We start from the raw sequence: 19,687 nt of genomic DNA on the forward strand, positions 1-19,687 counted from the left end.
ATTGATTTGACCTTTTGGGAGCAGGATAAAGGATATAATCTTCTTAACAATCATACACCAGCAGTTTTACAATGAAATAGTAACCTTTCTTAACTTCTTTGTCTTGTCACAATTTTAACAACTGAAAACTAATTCAAATGAAGTTGCATGTGTACTATGGTAAAAGTCTCGTGACAAAGTTGGATTCCTGGTCAACAGTGATTTCTGTTGAATCGGTGAATGTAGGTAATACTTGTTTTAATCAAAAACATTTATTTTCATTTTAAGTACTACCATATTTTCAAACATAAAAGGCACACTTTGAACCCATACAGTCTATATTTCACTTAACTGAAAGCTCATTACTAGTACAGAGTTGTGATAGGGTGGTCAGATGAATAAAATTTGGACTTCGAGCTTCCAAAAAACTAACAAAGATTCTTAGAAGTGCTTAGATGTTATGGCACTGACACTTATTCCCCCCCCCCCTTTTTATTATGAGATGTATTTCGTGAAAATTTGTCACCCTCTGTGCTGACAAGAACCTTTTTGTAATAAAGTCTACTGAATTCAGGAATTTCCCATTGTCCATGTAGAGTTAAACCTGCTTCGCAATGTTGATGCTAACAACCCAGAGAGCAGCACAACAGTGAAAAGCTCAAGCTTGTTAAGTGGCTTCAGAGGTGGCTCCAGTTACAACCATGAAACTGAAACCATCTTTGCATTGCCAAGGATGCAGCTGGATTTTAAATCTATTCATGTTCAAGAGCCCCAAGAGCCTTCATTACAAGGTGCAGTAAACATAATTTGTTTTTTCTTGATCCAAAGCTATTTCTGATAAATGAGGAGTTAAATACAAAGCTACTGTGCTGATAAGAGAAGAGGATTTAATCTGAGAATTAGTGCCGATCTGCAAGAAAGGATACCATTTCATAATAAAATGTAGAGGGAATTCTGAGAGAGTGAAGATCTAGTCTAGAGACTGGTCACTAGAAAAAACATACTAAAGGAAATTAATATGAACGTTTCAGCGAGTTGGCTGTTTTTAGGGGGTTGGTTTTCTTATTTTTTTAAATGTTAAAGAGGAGGGCCATTCTGAAAAAGGGAATATGAGATAGGAACCTAAATTTTATGCTCTTGTTTTCAAAGTGTTACCCTTAGGCTGCAATTGGAACTGGTGGGAAATAAGACTTCTGAAGGCATAAGACGTTAATGTAGGTGTTTATCCTGGCTCAGTTATGGTTTTACTCCGTACCTGATCCTGGATAATACTACTAGATGAGTCAACCTGTTGGGTTTTGGTTGTTTTTTTTAATAGCCAAACTAGCAAAAGCTGCTATCAGCTTTTCTTACTGTCTAAAATCGTGCATTGATAGCATAGCACAAGCTAGTGATACTGCTCTAGGTTGACTTTCCACATTGAAGATGATCAAGGTTGCTGCATGTTAGTATTTATTTTTTTTCAACATCTTTTATAAAATATCAGAAGTTACTCTGTTGGGAAAACTGTAGAAAAAATGCTGAGGCTGCTAAACACAGATGCTAATTGTGGTCCTTCCTCTTTTTAAAGTCTCTGGTTCAGTAACAGCAATGTAATTTTCAAATTATTTGTATTAAAATTCTGTGTACTTTTATGTATACTGTATGTACTTGTAAGTGTATTAATACTATTTTTATTTGACTGTAGATACAAGTGTTAAACCAAAGGTGGAATGCAGTGTAGTAACTGAATTTACAGACCACATTTGTGTAACTATGGATGCTGAATTGATTATGTTTCTGCATGACTTGGTATCTGCTTATCTAAAAGAAAAAGAAAAAGGTAAGTTGTTATTTATGCTTATCTAAAAGAAAAAGGTAAGTTGTTATTTATACGGTAACGCTCGTCTGACAATCTGCAGTTGTCAGGCTATTTGATAGTGAATATTTTCATACTTTTTAATAGAGTTGACTTGTTAAAATGGATTTGATTTTAAAAAAGTTAAGCCTAACTTTGCTTCCATAACAGAAGTAGTATTAAATGTTGTTGAAATCTGGACTTAATGCTCTGAAATGATAGTTACCTCTTTCAGTCACTGATAAGTGAAAATTAACTATACAGTAACAAAAAGTTTTTTCTGGGTTATTTTAGACTGAAAGCCAAGAGGTATTTTGGCACTTCTCAAAAAGTGCAACATAGTTAAGGAAATGCTTGAGCTGATTTTAAGTCAGCTCCTGTAGGACTGGAAGCAGAGTAGTTGCATAAAAACTTACAAACCTTGTAGTGTCGCTACACTGACATGCCACCACTGTGCAGGTAGCTGCACTAGTATCTCTGCGTGGCACTTGCTACCACTGTGTAGGTACAGCAGGTTGTTCAAAAACAATTTGGTCACCTCCAATGCAGCACCTACGTGCAGTATGCTGCAGAGAACAGACGTAACTCCTGGATTTCTGTTCCCTACCCACTACTGATGAGCTTGTGCTAGTTATTCTAAATCATCATCTTGCTCCTATTTTGACACCTGGTGTTTAGTTTAACTTTCTGTTTGTAAGATGGTATATGCAGATGAAAACTGGTTTAGGAAGCTACATTACTTTTATTGCAGTCCTTCTTTCAAGACATGCATATTTCTGACTTCAGAACGCTTTACTTTTCCACCTGAATATGTTCAGCTGCAGCATTCAAATTTGGCACATGCATTCTTAAGCAATATTGCTAAGAACAGCAAATTGAAGACAAGTGAGTTTGATAAATATGTGAAGTGTGCCGAACACAGAGGGATTTTTGTTGTTGCATACTTAAGGTGAATAAACAGTGCGGTACTGAGTGACTGACTGTGCTCTGTGATTACCTGCATGTTGAAGGGAAGGTCATCATCTAGTGGCTTTAATGCTTTACAAGTAATTATTGCCACAAGTATCTAAAACCTACTAAATTAATTAAGACTTGGAAAAGATTGTAATGGCACTGTAGGTGTTGATCATAGATAAATTGATTTCAGATGTTACATTTACTATAAGTAGAATAGAATAGACTATTTCAGTTGGAAGGGACCTACAGCAATCATCTAGTCCAACTGCCTGACCGCTTCAGGGCTGATGAAAAGTTCAAGCCTGTTGTTAAGGGCATCGTCCAAATGCCTCTTGAACACTGCCAGGCTTGGGGCATCGGCCACCTCTCCAGGAAGCCTGCTCCAGTGTTTGACCACCCTCTCGGTAAAGAAATGCTTCCTCATGTCCAGGCTAAACCTCCCCTGGCGCAGCTTTGAACTATTCCCATGCGTCCTATCGCTGGATGCCAGGGAGATCACCTCCCTCTCCACTTCCCCTCCTCAGGAAGCTGTGGAGAGCAAGTATTAGGTAATTATATCTTATGTCAGATGAGATGTCATTGCTGAAATTAAAAGCTGCTTATTTGAAGTTTTACAACTTCTGATCTTAATTTAAGATTTTCCAAATTTTGCCACAGCAATCTTGCTCTGGACTCTCATTTCTGTACTTTAAAGGCTGCCACAAGAGTAATGTAACATCGTAATGTAATGTGTGTGTAAACAATGAGTTACCACCACAGTGAAAATCACATATTTTGTTTTTCTGGTGTGTGTGAAATTCAGTGTTGTACGTAGTAGTTTGCATTTATTACTGAACTGTATAGAAAAATGTAACATTTATTCATGTGGTGTAACAAGATGTGATGTATAAATGTAATGCTTATATGATGTAGAACACATTAAATTCAGTATTTTGAAAGTTTATTTTTATAACTAACCATACCAAAATTTGTTTACGTGTAATTGTGTACAACAGAGCTAGGAGTGCTTCCTAAAAGCACTTTATAGTCCAACAGGTGCAGAAACTAACAAAACAGGAAGATAACTATTTTTGGTGGAACTTTGTCAAAAAATCTGTTTTCAAGCTATCTTAAAATAAATCAAAATTCAATCCAAATTCTCAGATTTGTTTTTATTTTATAAAATATGTTTTTTGGAGGAGAAGGAGCTGCTCTTTCTTTTCTGTATCCCAGGACTTAAATTCAAGTAAAAGTTGGGTTCAGGTCCCCTTGATGCCTCTGGACAAAGATTTAGCTTAACTCTTCCCCCACCATCCTCCTCCTCAGAGACTACTCTGTCAATCTAAAGAATATTCTAAACTAGGAGTGTGTCTGAATTTTGCGTATGGAATGTAATATGCTTTTTTGAATGCCAAGATGAATTTGGAAGAAAGCCCCTGTATATGGATGCTTTGGACTGGCAGAGAGAAGGAAGAATCCCACGTTCCAGTGTTATCCAATGTTTATTACAGCTTTCATAGGGTATTTTTACTAGCACTTTGTTCAAGCCAAAATTGTTTGCCAGATATTCTGTAAAACTGAAACACGAGGTGGTTCTCTCTTTTTTGAGATTTGTGCTTTTGTTTTATTTAAATGATGCACAAAGAGAATTCAAGTGAGATGGTCATGACTGAGTGGTGTGGGGTTTTTCCTCTCTCCATTTTGTAGCAATTTTTCCTCCTCGCATTTTGGCTGCTCGTCCAGGGCAGAAAAACTCCGTTGGCGTTCTTGAGGACAGCTCCACTGACAAAGAGGCAGAGGAAAGCATTACTTACACTACAGTTGACTGGAGAGAATTTATGTGCAATACTTGGCATTTGGAACCCACGCTCAGGTAACAAGCAGGCTTATCTGCAGTCTCTTTGTGGATGCATTTTATCTGTGGGTACTGCCCTGCAAACGACAAGAGTTTCCAAGTTGATGCTCTTCAGCTCCTAAAAGGATCAATCACGTGGATGCTGTTACAGATTTGCCTTTGGCTATTAGTGCTGCCATGAAAGATACTTGCTGCGGGACATGCCAAAAGCTGGATAACACAATTATCTATTCCATCAGTTAACTTCTAGATTAGAACCTACGCAGATTAAAGATATTGTTGGAGGCTCTTCAAAATTAGGATACAGTAAAATTAAACTCATTAAGGACCACAGATTACCGTGTTTTGTTCTGTCCTACAACAGTCCATTCACTTTCTGCCATATAGTTTTTCATCTTGCTGTTTTCCATTTTTAGCTTTCCACTTTTAGGTCGTCTTTAAGCAGTTGCCTTAAAACAAAAAAGCAATATATACTAGTTGCTATGTGGCAGTTTAAACTTAGCACAAAAGAGAGGAGTGTATAGCAGCAACTCGCTGCTCTCAATATACACTTTCAGTCACTGAAAATTACTTTTCTCTGTGTCAGGGTTTGTTTTTTAACCTCTGCTGACACTGCTGGAGCACCTAAGTGTTCGTTCATCACATATCAAAACCAACACATCAACCCAGGCCAAACAAATCTTGACAGTGGCCTTTTGTGTTAGCAGTAATAATAAATCAATTTAAATATGATCTGCAGGCAGCCCAGTCTGGTTTTTTGCCTCCTTGAGCATCCTCTTACTTTGAGAGGATGTTCCAGTGGTCATCTTCAGCTTGTCTGTATAAATTTAAGTTTAAAACAATGCCTGTTGGACTTAAGTTGGTCAGAAGTAACCATGGTACAAATGGATGTTTGTTTATACAAACACCAGTTGCTATATCCATGTATTTGAGATTGAGCCCCTTATTTATTGTTTTTTTAGATTAATATCCTGGACTGGGAGAAAAATTGATCCCGTTGGTGTTGACTACATCCTCCAAAAGCTGGGCTTTCACCACGCAAGGACTACTATTCCGAAGTGGCTGCAGCGCGGCGTCATGGATCCTCTGGACAAAGTTCTGTCAGTTCTTATAAAGAAACTTGGTACTGCACTACAGGATGAAAAGGAAAAGAAAGGAAAAGACAAAGAGGAATACTAAAAGTATAATGTGACAACTGTAATTCCGTTTCATTTTATCAAAGTGTTTTATTATATTTTAAGAATTTAAATATGGTTTAAAGAAAAACCTAACAGCTTTTTCTACTCTATTTAAAACTTACATTGTGAGTAACTGTTTACTGTGGTACATGATACCATTCTGTATTTGAAGTTATTGCATGATGATGACCAACGTACATTCTGTGAAGGAATAGCTGGAACACTGTAAATCTGCTCCTCAGCGTCCGCTGTTTTATGATGTGCAATATGATTCCTGCATCTTTAAAATACTTGCAGATTAACTGTGAATTTTCATAAACTTTATTTGCCATAACACAAACCCCTCATTGATGTGACCGGTAATTGATTTGTCAATGTAGACTTGTGTAAATTATATATATATATATATAACTTATGAAACTGTGATTGCCTTAGTGCTAAAAATCATTAAGTTTATTACACTTGTAATAAAATTTAACTACTGTACAGGGCTGGTTTTTTTTGTTCACCTTCCTTGATTAAAAAAAAGTGTTTTAAGTGTAACTTGGCCTCGCCTATCCTTTCTGTGAGGTGACCCCGCGGCCCTGCGCCAGGGCCGAGCCGGGCCCCCCCGCACCGCCCGGGCGGGAGGCCGGCCTTCCCCTCGGGGCGCTGGGAAGAGGCGAGGCGGGCTCCCGGTGCCCTCAGCTAGGAAGCTGGGGGCAGCGGCACCCCGCCGCGGGCGCCCAGCCGCAGGAGCGGAGCGGCGGCGGCAGCCCCAGCCCCGCCAGCGGGGCTTCCCCGGGCCGCGCTCCTGCCGCAAGTGGGTCAGGGCGCGGCTCCGCCCGGCGGGGCCCGCTCGGCGGATCCCGGCCCCTGAGGCCTCTCGCGGTTTCGGGTGCCGCCCGGACGCCGCGCTCGGCGGCACGGGAAGCCGACGAGACAGCGCGGGGGCAGGTTGGTCGGCGGCCGTTGTTGCGCCAGGAGGAGGCTCGACCCCCGCTTCCCGCCTTCCCTCCCTCGGCCGCCTCAGCCCGCTCGTGCCTCGGCCGCGCCGCACGTGGCGGGCGGCAGCGCTCTCCGCGGAGGGATCTCTCCTCCCCTCGACAAAATGGAGGGGCTGCGCGGGGCCTCCGCCTCTAAGGTCCCGGCGGTGAGAGGGCTGCCGCGGAGGGACGGCTTTGCGAGGCGGCGGGCGGGCTCCTCGGCTGTTAGAGCCCCCTCCCTCAGGGCGGCGGGCGCCTCGTCCCTCCGCTCGCCTCAGGCGTGTGCCGTCGGGTGTGAGCGCTGCGGCTCCGCCCGCAGCGGGACGGTCAGGGCGGCCACAGCTGCGGGTCTTCTCACAGCGCAGGAGGAGGAGAGGAGAGCAGGTACCAAAGCCTTCAACTCCAGCTCGTCCTGGGAACCTGACGGGGACCTGCTTCGCTGCTTTAGCGCTTGCCTCGCTCCCTCCAGAGCCGGCTGGGCGGTCGTCTCGGAGCTGGTTGCAGGAGGAGGTGCAGAGCCCCACGAAGTCTTGCTTTAAAGCGTGCGGGAAGGCGGTTAACTGACCGGAGAAGGGGCTTTGAACATGGCGGCGCCGGCTGGGAAGGGAGGGACGGGAAGGGCGCTGGGTCTCGCTTCTCTCGGCCCAGTCCGTGGGGAAGCAGAGTGCTGGCTGTCGGTAGTCCGCTTGTGACACGGCTTAACTAAGAAAACTGGAGTTTGCAGCATGTCTCTAACGTCTCGTCACTTTACTGTTAAACTTACTTAGGTTGATCAAAAATGACTAGCAGTAATGGCTGGTGTCAGAGTGCTGGAATACCCACCTTTCTTCAGAAGAAGACTTTGCCAGCTCGGGCTCCTAGGCAGCCGCCTTTAAAGAAGCTTTCTCAGCCTGTGGCTGTAAGGCCAAAACTTCCACCTTCTGAGAGGTGCAGTGTACCGAAGGTGACGCAAAATCCAGGTATAATTTTCAGTTCATACACTGGGATTAGCTATTAAAACACACTGTTAATGCTAGTGAAAGTATCGTCAAGATTTTCTCTTTTTTTGAAAGGTTGCAACCCTCTGCAGCTTTTTCTTGTCACTGTATTTTCTTAAATGAGTTCTTTAGCATCTGCTTGAACTTGTTGCTCTTCTTCCTATGTCCTTTCGTACTGGAAGTTTCTTAGAGTAGGAGATTTGTTGTAGGGTGGGCTGTATAGTCTGCAGTGTTTCATAATTACAAATTCTAAGTTACACATTAAAAGTGCTGTAGAGATTGACAGAATATAGGATATGTACTGCTGCATGAATTTTTGTGGAGGTCATTGAGAAAAGTTTTAACTGCAGTTGCAGATGTCCCAGGATGTATTTTGAATTCTGTCTCTTTGAATAGTTATATTGAAGTAAAGGCAGCTATTTTTGAGACCTGGAGGTAACAGTTTATTTTATTTCTTCTTGGCTGGGAGATACTTGTGCCCGAATACATGGCAACCCTGAAGCTGAAGATTCCACCCATCCTAGAGTTGGTACAGGGAAAAAAAAATTCATTTTTTCTCTTAAATCTAAAAGAACACACCGATCCTTCACAGAAGTAGATGCTGCAGGAAATGTTAATTGGTTATTCTATAGGAGACCTCCAAGTCAAAGACAACTGTCTAGTTACAGCGTGCTCCTTAGAAGAGTTTGTCTTTCAGATGAAACTCCGAAGTGTGGGTTTGCCTCAGGACTGCTTCTCAGAATTTATGGAAGTCTCTTATGACTTGACTAACTAGGTTCACATTGCCCTCTGAAGAGTACAAGGGCTCTGTGCTAGGACAGATGAAATATACACCCACCCGCTGTCCTGGTTCCCAGTGTGGTTAATTGTGTGCGTGGGGGGGACCTGCAGGGTCAGGGCGGGTATGGGGTGGCAGCTCTCCCCACGTTTTCTCCTGGCCACCTCAGCCAGAGGTGCTGTCTCTGTATTCAGCAGCTCTTTGTGGGTGGGTTTCTTTTTCTTTGAATGAGTTACTGGCTTTTTGAATAATATGTGGTTGCTAAAACTTTTATAGTGTTTTATGACAGGGAGTTCCACTGCTTCATAGTTTTGTGTGAAAAACCACATGCTCCATTGTTTTGAATCTCTCATTAGCAACTTTAATTTGATCACCGGTTTGTGAGGGAGGGGAGGGGGAATATATGTTGTATTTACATGTAACATCTGTCTGTATCCAGAGGTTAATGGATAGTACTCAAAGTAAAAGCTTTGATGCTTTTAAAAGAGGAGGTACACACTGTTTCAGAATTGCTAGTATTGTTTATGTAGGATTCAGTATAAAGCAATACTGCTCTAGAGTAAATGTTTTTGCTTTTTCTTCTTCTAAGAAGCATCTAAAAAGCATTTAATGTAAACAGATTTAAACTGTTGGAGAGTGTGTTCAGTTCTTTTCTTAATTTTGTTTCAGAACTTTTTCTTTTGAAAGCAGTCCATGCACCCCCATTATCAGCACTTCCTCCGAAGAAAGACCTAGAGGAGTTTATTGCAAGATACGAACAGGGAGTAATAAACCCAGTATCTGCCTTGCATCAGTTTGCACAAATGCACCATGTACAACTTGAATTGAAGGAAACTAGCGTGGCAGGTAAATACTTCTTCTTTTCTTAAGTAAAATAATACTTGCTTATCCTTGAGATGATCTGAATTTCTGCAGTTAGTATTGATGGCACTAATACAGATGCATTTTCTTATTGTTGGTTGCGCTACCCTCCACATATGTTGCTTTTTGACTGCCCCTGTATTGTCTACACAGCTGTGTCTCGTAATTACTTACTACAGGGTTTGATCAGATGAGTTGTATAAAACTCTAGCTGCTACCAGAACTTTGTGAAAAGTGCATAATGTGAAAGCTGCCAAAATTCTTCTGGAGGTGAAAGGTTTGAGTTGTATTTTGCTAGAATTGTCTTTTTGTCTTGTACTTGTCCTTGGAATGAATATAAGCACATAAAGCTGTGGATAGAAGTAACTTAAAAGAATTCCACTAACTGTGTCTGCTTTTTTTCTCCTTTAAAGGCGATATCATACGGCCGTATTTTGCCTTTTGTGCTGTGGTAGATGGTGTTTGCTACAAGACTGGACTGGGAAAAAACAAGAAGGAATCTAAATTAAATGCGGCTAAACTGGCTCTTGATGAGCTACTTAACTTGGAACATAGAGGGGCAAAGGCTTCTGAAAAGTCAGGTAAATATTTTGGCAACACCTAATGAGAACTTGAAAAGCTTGGCTTAAAGGTTTCCTATGCAAAATCTCTGTGTAGTTTTATTAAATGCTTCTGTATCAGGGCCTCTGTCAGTTTTCTTGAATCCTTTGGGCAGAGCTATTTGTCATATGGTTCTGAAACTTTTTTTTTTCCTTTGTCTTTTGTTTATTAGGAGTCGCATCAGTTTGTAGCACAGAGTGGAGAATACTGAAAGAATTAATTTATTTGTGGCTGTTGCACTTGGTTTGCCACTCACTGGGTAACAGCAATATGAAGTTGATCCTAAGTGGTTTTGAATTTTTATCATTTATGAGTCAACACTGAGTTACTACTTTCAAAAGAATTGTTACCGTAACGTTTATCTTCTTTTGAGGGTTGCTGCCTAAATAGTTCTACACTTACAAGGACTTCAAAATCAGAAAAGAAAATTCTTCGAGAATTAGAAACTTTAACTTGCTGGAAATAGTGTGAGATCCATGTTTTGAAATTTGGAATGTCCATCCCAGTTTGAAATTTTGTTGAATTCTTAGATCTTCCCTGTACTCCTGCTGAGCCCCAGACTCCGACAAACTCTGTTCGTGTTTCAAGGATCTGTTTTGGTAAGGAATAGTCTTGTTTTTCTCTATTGATTCAAATTACCCAGCAAATGCTTGCCTTTTTTTTTTTTCTTCCAAAAAATTCTTCTTTTAACACCATTTAGTGATCTCTATGAAGTTACTGTTATTTTAAACATCTACTCTTTGAAGAACACTGTAAGAATTAGTGTCACTAAAGAAGGAGGTTGACCATTGGTTCTACAAATGGACACAACTTCAGGAAATTGCTTGAATTTAAGTGGTGAATCAGTGACAGAAATAGAAGCAGCATTTCTGTCCTTATTTGAAATACTGTGTGCAGTAGGTGATCAAACTTGATCCCGATCCCTGATTCATTATCATGAATAATCAAAGCATTAAGTGTTTAGGTATTCTTGTCCTTTATTTATTCATGTCCATCCTGATAATCTTCAGAATCCCAGAAGCCTGTGTTGATAGTAGTGCTTTTACCATGTGTTTAGATTTATAATTTGGCAAGGGGTTCATCATGTCTGGTTCCTCCCCTCCCCCTGAAAATTTGTGTCTTGCTGGCTTTCATTGTTTTATTTAGAAGGAAGACAGCTTATGTATCAAAACCTTTCACAAACACTTGAAGAAGTATTTAACAGCCTGACTACCAAATACCCTGAGTACCAAAGTTGTGGCAGTTCACTGGCTGCCTTCATCATTGAAAAAGGCAAGTCTGTTTTCATCATGAGTATTGGGGAGTGGAAAACGTGGGCTGTTCGCATTCCCAGAGAGCCTTGATTAACCATTTCTCATCTGGTAAATACATGTAAAGGGTGGCTCTCCTTCTTTGACATACTCTGTTCTGATGGCTCCGTCACAGGAGGAGGTAGAAGAGTCAGGAGTGAAGTTGAGCCTGGGAGGAAGGGGGGTAGGGGGAAGGTGTTTTTAGTTTTGGTTTTGTTTCTCACTAGCCTACTCTAATTGGCAATAAATTAAATTAATCTTCCCCAAGTTGAGTCTATTCTGCACATGACGGTAAATGGCAAATGATCTTCCAGTCCTTATCTTGACCTGTGAGCTTTTTCATTTTATTTTTTCATAGAATCATTTAGGTTGGAAAAGACCTTTAAGGTCATCGAGCCCAATCTGGTGGGGGACAGGGGGTGTGAGAGAGCAGCTTGGTGGGCACCTGGCAGCCAGACAAGGTTAACCCACCACAATCACATAAAAATAAATGTTTTCCTTTTAGGTGGACAGCATGAAGTTGTAGCTCTGGGAACAGGAGAATGTAATTACAGTCAGTGCTTTCAACCTTGTGGAAGAGTGTTGCATGACAGCCATGCCATTGTTACTGCAAGACGTTCTCTACTTAGGTGAGAATGTGGGTACAAATAGTTAGCAGTTTTCTTGCAGCCAGTTCTTCTCCATTTTACTTTTGCAAATGTAAATGTAAGTGCCCTTGCATTTTATAGTTAGTACTTTGTGGATTATTTTCAAATCACGTGAATTAAATGTGAATGCCAATGTATTTGTAAACAAAGTAGTGTTTTTCACATTTACTGTTACTTAACACTTTCTTTAGATATTTTTATAGACATCTTCTGCTGTTCTATAATGAAAATCCATCGAGGACAGAGAAATCCGTATTTTGCACAGCAACAGGCTCAAAGCTGCTTACCCTAAAGCAAAATACAACTATCTTTCTCTACATGAATCAGCTTCCAAAAGGAACTGCTCAGTTAAAATCACAGGTGTAAGTACCTTGGTATTTTCAGAGATGTTGCAGTGGAAGATTAATTTGTTTGCAGTGACAAACATGTTGTAAGTGTGGAAAATATGCATTGTTACACATTTCTAAGACGGGGGAGGGGCTATTCTGAATTTTTTTCATGTTTTGGAAGCATTAATGTACAAGGTGGTAGTGGTAAGTGTATGAGATACAGCTTAACACGATGATTCAAAAACCTTATACATGGGTAATAGCTTTAGGACAATGCTTTGTTTATTACAGATACCTGCTTATCTGTTAACCCGCCTCCACAGATAACTATTAAAATACTAATAAATCATTAATTTAACCACTGAGCAAGTGGATGTGGTGGCTTAATGTCGTCCTTTGCACCACAGGAGTAGAATATAAAAAGCCTTGAATTGAAACAATAGGCTCTTGCTCTGCTTTGTAGAAAAAAGGGAATGAGAGAAACTTGATGGCACAAATACACTCTTGTGCTTGCTTATCTTTACACTTCTAACTTTTGTTAAATTTCTGAAAGCTTTTTTTTAATAGTTTTGACATTCAACAGCAGCAGTCACTGGTTCACCAAGTTATATGTACAACATTCGTTTGTGTCCCTTATAGTGGTGCAGCGCAGTAATGTCCCTGAAAGTCGCACAGTCATAACTTTTTCTTATACCCAAGACAGCTAGCTGCTTTCGTGCTGTGTTTGGGGTGTAGGGAAGGCAGAGTTGTGAACTGGAGGCACAGCCAGTTCACTGCAGGTTGTGCTGACGGGGGGAGCCCCTCCTGTTAGAACTGCAGAAGGTTTTAGATTACTTTCAGTGTCATAGCCTGCTCTTACAAGGAAATGGTTGACGAGACTGGATGCAGTTTGTGAGCTACTCTACAATGGTTGGCAGATCACAGATTCAGCACTTTTTCTCTTGCTTTTTGTCCATTCTGATGTGTGCCCTCTTGAGGCAAACTCTGGGAAGTGTTTTTTTCTAATACACTAGATTTGCTTATGTATGGTGTTATTTAAAGATGGTTTTTAGAAGGGAGCTACTTCCAAGAATGCGCTGAGTAGCAAGATGTGGCCACTTATTAACAGGTGGTAGTATGTTACTTAAGCCAAAATTAAATGGTTGCTTTATAATAATGTAGTAAAGCAAAAGCACCTTTGATCATAGCGTTGTAAGTTATGATAAAATTGGGAAGAGTTAGCTCAAAACTTCCAGCTTTAACTTCTTATCTCTTTTTAGTTAAGGGGGAGAACTATGTTTTGCTTCAGAAGAATCATTGTTTTGTTTCCCTAATATGTTGCATCTGCTTGTTTTAAATATTTTGAAGAATAGCAGTGTAAGTTACGTTTTAAAGGAGATTAACAACCTTACAGCTGCTTTTTCACAAGATGAACAGCCTCCAAGTAACTTCTGTCATAGTGTAAGCAGACACAAGGCGATAGCTTGTTTCCAGCATATGCTGATCCTTTTTAATGTTTGCACAAGTGATGGCTAAGATTAGGTTGAATTGCTGTTTCTTATTTAATACTGATTTTGGTATTCTAGTCACTTGAGCAGCTGAATGTGGTGTTTCCAAAATTTACAAATATTAAACATAATGTAAGGCTCAGATCTATTGATAATTGTTTTCTGAGAAACAGTATGAGATACCACTTTATAATAATCTCTCATTAGAGTACTTTCTCAATGAAATTCATTTTCTTGTCTTACTTTAGACATCTAAATCCACAGTCTATATCTGCTTACGAAACGAACGAAGAACTGAGTCTCCATGTTGCTGTAGAAGGCAAGGTTTACCTAAGTGTTTGTTGCCCACCTAAAACTGTTAGAGCAAGCAGTATGTCAGCTAGTGACAAATTAACAAAATGGGAAGTGGTTGGGATTCAGGGAGCCTTGCTGAGTCACTTCATTGAACCAGTGTACATCAACAGTATTCTTGTAGGTAAGCTTAACGCAAACTTCGGTGGGTTTTTTGTATGTTCTCATGTTCCGGTTTGATTACGTTTTATAAAACATGAACTAAACCAGGATGGTTCTTTAAAGAATTACAGTATTTTTCTGAAAAAGTACTAAGTGTATATATTTTTTTTCACTCGTCTTTGAAATGCCCTGATGTAAAAAGCAGTTAGGCTCCCTCTTTTGTCATAATGGTTTTGTTTTAGCTTGCCACATTGCCCTTCCTTTAGTATGTATTAGAGTAACAGAAGAAATTCAGCATTGTTTTATAACGAATTACATTTCAGATATTGAGAAAATACCAAGTATGACAAATGCTGTGTTAACTGTTCAGTCAAATATGGTGACTTTAAGGTGACAATGTTGGTCACTTAACTGTAGAATTGAGCAGTGGTGGAAAAACTGCCAGTATTTAACTGAAAATGCCCAGTTTCACCCTGGGGTATCTTACGAGCTCTATTGGAAACTCTTTGTTCAGTTTTGTGTTGTGTCCATGGTCTGCGTGTTGTGTGTCCCCCCGCTTTGTACTGGTTAATGCAAATAGATGTTTTGATGAGGAATAGGGATTAGCAAGGTGAGAGTGAATTCTCAGGAATTTGTGGCAGTCAGAAAGACCATGCTGTTACCAGAACTCATTTCAGTAGCTTTTATTTATGTGGTGGAATTAAATTAATGGGTATTACCCAGAAGGTTTTCAGGTGTTTCTTCCTCTCGGTATTTGTATTATGAGTCTTAGTACACAGATGTCTGAGTTCCCCAGACATTGAAGATGTAGCAGCTTTTCTTTTTCTAACACAGAACAAGGTTTTTGAAGTGCTCCAAAAGATCTTGCAAGAATTGGTGAATCCCTGCCTGTTCCTTCCGAGGAAGTTTGGGCACTTCTACTTGAAAGCGATAGAAAAACTTCCCATATGCTCACTTAAGTGGTATTCAAAGTAAACATAATCATCTATAGTGCTTTGCCCTTCTATTTAGTAGAAATTCTATGACTGTTCCTTGAGATGCTATGAACCAAAGTATGTCTATTTAGTAGGCAGTCAGAAATAGTGTTGGATATGGAGTAATGTAGGCAAACTCCCTGGTGTATTTCTAATCTAGAACATCAAAGTTTGTGTTGCAGCTTCTATTTTAATGGTGCCTTCTGCAAGGAATGTAAAGAGCTGATGAAGAATAATCGTTCCAAAAAGGAGGCATCAAATGAAAATAATGATGCCTCTGGAGAAGAAAATGTGAAATAATTATTTTTTTTCTGGGAACTGAATATTGGAACTGATTTTTCCAAATGTAAATTTTGTGTAGAAAAATGAATGCAATGTAGACCAATGGAAGCATCTGCATTCTTAGTTTCTTTTTTTAATTCGATGTACTTAGGTGTGACTGGTCTTGTTTTGTTTAATAGGAAATGGAAATTGCAAGGATACAAGAGGGCTAGAAATAGCTATAAAACAGCGTGTTGATGATGCACTTACATCAAAGCTTCCCATGCCTTATCTGGTCAACAGATCTCATACTTACTTGGTGAATGCTGCGCACCCAATTCAAGCAGACTTTAAACAGCGGTCTCTTAGTTTGAATTGGTCATTGTCAGATGCATCACTGGAGGTTGTGGATGGGCTAAATGGAAAAACCACTGAAAGGTTAGAATTTTTCTTCATTATGTTGCAAATAATGGTTAGCCTTACTGTTTTGTGCCGGTTCATCGGAGTATTAATTTTTTAAGCTATGCATGGAGGCCACAGTGTTACCCACATGAGAGAGATTCTCTCCTGTGTTAGGTGAATGCATCCTATGATTAGATGTATTTTTAGAGATCATGTAACTTTACAGCGAGATACCAAGATATGAAACGAAATAGTTCTTTGAATTGACATATCTTTATTCTGTTCGATGTTGTAGCGAATGTTTTAGTTCTCACAATACATAAAACCAATTATCATGTTAGTTCCCATGAATTCCAGTTTAAAAACCGGTTTTGGTCAGCTTGTTTAAATTCTCACAGCTGCTGATTTGCATTGGCTTTGCTCATTGAAGGTGGAAGTAGAATCATATGATAGTATTCACAAAGCATTAGAGGGGGAAAAAACATCCTGTAATGATCAAAGCAATACACCTGTAATGTATTTGTTACTGAGTTTTATTATTATTTTTTCATTTTGACTATAGTTCACCATTCAAAAGTGGCACTTACATGGCAAGTCGCCTTTGCAAGGCAGCAATGTTTAGTCGTTTCAGATTGCTTGCTAAGGAAGCAGAACGGAGTGATTTGCTTCAAGTTGCAACATACCATGAAGCTAAGGTAAGCTGGTATGGGGGGGTAGTTTTAGTCTCTTAATGGCTACTCTCAAAGCTGGTTTGATAGCCAGGAATGACTTTCTATTTTGCTGAAGACTTCACCTGAACAGCTGGATCTCCTTTATTGCCTATAGTCTTTGCTTGAGAATGTCTGAAATTGCTGTTTTCAGTAGATTAATTCTACTTGAGTTAATCCTGAAACATTCTCTATGAAAATCTGCCATGTTTTGTCTCAGCCTATGGAGGTTGCTGGCCATTTTCCTCACATAAGATAGTTTCATATTAAAAAGGTTGGGGTTTTTTTGTTCATTAGTCTGTTTTCAATCTTAATTTTTGTATTTGCTTCATACATATGTAGACATTTTTCTACCACAGTTTTGTGGAAGGATTCTTATGTCATAGAGGAGTAGCAAAGTAGGAATCATTCATTGGAAGACAGCATTAGGTCCCAGGCTTTCCTTTGATATAAAAATACAGAGAAATTACTTAAACGAGCTACAGTGGTTCTTGATTGCTGTAAACACAGTTCGCTCACTTCTGTCCATACTTGGAAATGTGTGTGCTCATCTTACTTCTCTGCACTCTTCCAGGTTTTTCCTCTCCTGGGTTCAAGAGATATATTTTATTTCCTAAATTGTTATGTGAAACTTACTCTTTCATAAAGTACCTATCTTTTTTTTTCTCCTGTCAGACCATGCAAGAGATAATTTTTTAAATAATTCAGAAACTACTTTAAAATAGAATGGCTTGCTAATTGACTGTTTGTTAATGTGTTTAGATTTGCATTGAATGATAGTGAATGCTTATTTTCTGTGTGAAGTCACTATGGGAACTGAAAAGATGCTGAAAAAAAAAGTTTAACAGAACAATTCTTGCCTCCCAATAAATGACCAAACATACAAAAAGAGTATGTTTTTAGAGTCTGTAACACTTTCTCTCACTGTCATCAACTGAGGAACTGTAAGATTGGTAGGTATTATTTTCTGCAAGGTTTGTGCTTGTGCATATTATGCTGGTGATAAAGAACACAGATCTCTGGAACGATCTTTCAAGATCTTTCTTTTTCTTTTTTTTTTAGATTCAATCTGAACTGTACCAAGAGGCTAAAAACTTGCTGCAAAGCTACTTAGAGCAACATAGTTATGGATCCTGGATTGTGAAGTCTGCACATATTGAACAGTTCAGTGACTGACTGTGAGGCGGATTGTATGTGAAGTCAGTTTGGATGATTTCTTTCAGTAAAATGTAATTCTGATTAGTAAAATGTTTAACTATAGGGTTCTTACTTGCAGCAAGAAGGTAATTCCAGAGCTGCTGCTTGTCAATTTAAATGCTGTTATTAAACCATCTGTCACAGTTTAGTCTTTTCCAAAAGTTGATGTTTTCTCACAGGCAGGAGTATCTAACAGCTTTGCAAATCTGTTGTGGTTTTCCCCCCAATGCCACCTTGTTTCTGTTCCCTTATGCCCACTCCCACGCCCCTACCCGGTGGAGTTACTAACATGTTTTTTTCCTGTTAGTTTCAGGATTGTTGTGTTGATTTCTTGTTTTTCCCCGCCTTTTTAATAACTGTCTTTAAGGGAAAAAAGAAAAAAAAAAATCAGTAAAAGTTGGATTTCTTTCAAAAAACCAAAAGTATACCCATGTGAGAATCACTTTCAGAAACAAAAATTGGCAATCTATGCTTTTTCTGTAGGCATCCTTTGCTAGTCATTTTAAGACTTTTGTTTAGCATGGATTTGCCAAGTGGCTTGTAATTTACAGTGTACTGTTTGTGGTAGAAGGGTTAAAAAGTAATCTGTGTACTTCCAAATACGAAATTTGGAATTAATAAGCTGTTATTCAACTGTTTTGTGACAATCACTATTTTTTTTGTAGTGTATTTAAAGCATTTTAAAGGTGTCAAAACTGTAAATAACTAAATAGTGTGATGTAGTACAGAAGTCACCAGAAACAAGGTTCCTTCAACTTTTGTGGGCTGCCCCAAAAACCATCAGATGTTAGTGCTTGTAAATTAGTTGGACTCCTCCACCCACAGACTACTTTATCACTGTACTGACGAGTCCTCACAAAATTGTCTGCATACATAATAATCTGAAAAATGTTGCCTATCAAGGGCGAAGTTGCTTCCTTGTAAGTTATGGTAAGAATATGGTAACATTATCATAATGTTTAAAAGGATGTTGTTAAGTACCATACTTGGGTTTTGTGTGGTTTTGTAAAATATTAGTGTATTGAGCTAGATGATACACTTTGATTATGTTACTTGATTTTTGTGTATCGTACAAGCATGGGAAGCTGCTAAGTTATGTAGTGTTTTCATGCATCAGTAATAGTATAGTGTTGTAGTCATGTTTCAGTTTCTTGTAAGAGGATTCTAAAACAAAACCATCCTTCTGGTATTTTTTTTGCCTTCATCTGTTTTCTAACTAGTATGTGGAGTCTTTACTGGAGATGATCTTACGCTGATTTTCAAGTTGTTGAAACTCACTGGTTTGTTAGTACTCTGTCCTTAACCTTTTTTGCTATTCTGTTATTTTGTTCTCTGTTAGTTTTACCTTGATGGGGTTGTGTGGTGTTGTTTTGTTGTCCTTTTGTGGCACATGCTGCACATAATATTTGCTCCATGTAATGTTTCATTTCTAAGAGTGCTTGAGAATGGCCGTCATATTCCAGGCTAGAGCATAGCGTTGCCTTTTTTCAGGGGTATTAAAACTTCAATAAATTTCCTTGACAGTGTGTTAGCGTTTTATACGCTTCTGGGCTGTTTTTCTGTATGGACTTAGACTTTTGCTGAGACATCATCACCAAGGTGTTTTCTGTAGTTAAGTTAGAAGCCTTAAATATGTACACGTAACTGAGGGGTTTTTTGTGTACTTCAGCCATTTTATTAATTGAACAGCAAACCAAAACATCTATGAAACAGGTTCCTTCTTCAGAGGAGAGAGGTTCTGTTGCAAAAAAGGTGTTTTGTGCTGGGCATGATAGCTGTATCCTTGAGGAATGAGTTGATGACAACCGCATGGATTCAGTTCTTTTATCCGGGTTGTTCTTTGATGAAGTGACAGCATATGCAGAATGCACTGAGCTAATGAATGTACGCATGTAGGTTTTCTATCCAGGTTTTTCTTCAGCTACTTCAGTAATTACAAAATGTATGGCTCTACAAGCTTGAGAGAGGCAAGAGT

At 39.4% G+C, this 19,687-nt stretch overlaps 2 protein-coding genes across 3 annotated transcripts in view; both read left to right on the top strand.

The window, feature by feature from the left end:
• The window catches only part of BLTP1 (bridge-like lipid transfer protein family member 1), a 117,046-nt gene extending 110,872 nt beyond the window's left edge, over positions 1-6,174 (top strand). For both annotated transcript variants that reach the window (XM_059827004.1, XM_009811688.2), the window contains 4 exons: positions 576-770; positions 1,667-1,801; positions 4,460-4,625; positions 5,570-6,174. In XM_059827004.1, the coding sequence (XP_059682987.1) occupies positions 576-770; positions 1,667-1,801; positions 4,460-4,625; positions 5,570-5,786 (713 nt within the window). In that variant the 3' untranslated portion in view covers positions 5,787-6,174. The remainder of the gene's footprint in view (positions 1-575; positions 771-1,666; positions 1,802-4,459; positions 4,626-5,569) is intronic.
• Positions 6,175-7,528: 1,354 nt separating this feature from the next.
• On the top strand, positions 7,529-17,691 carry ADAD1 (adenosine deaminase domain containing 1). Its single transcript, XM_059826915.1, has 11 exons — positions 7,529-7,709; positions 9,175-9,351; positions 9,780-9,947; positions 10,497-10,565; positions 11,113-11,238; positions 11,761-11,884; positions 12,094-12,264; positions 13,967-14,193; positions 15,607-15,844; positions 16,371-16,503; positions 17,578-17,691. Exons 1-11 carry the CDS (start codon positions 7,529-7,531, stop codon positions 17,689-17,691), a joined length of 1,728 nt encoding a protein of 575 aa, XP_059682898.1.
• The last annotated feature ends 1,996 nt before the right edge of the window (positions 17,692-19,687 follow it).

This window comes from Gavia stellata, chromosome 19, assembly GCF_030936135.1.
Source record: "Gavia stellata isolate bGavSte3 chromosome 19, bGavSte3.hap2, whole genome shotgun sequence".
Classification (NCBI taxonomy): Eukaryota; Metazoa; Chordata; class Aves; order Gaviiformes; family Gaviidae; genus Gavia; species Gavia stellata.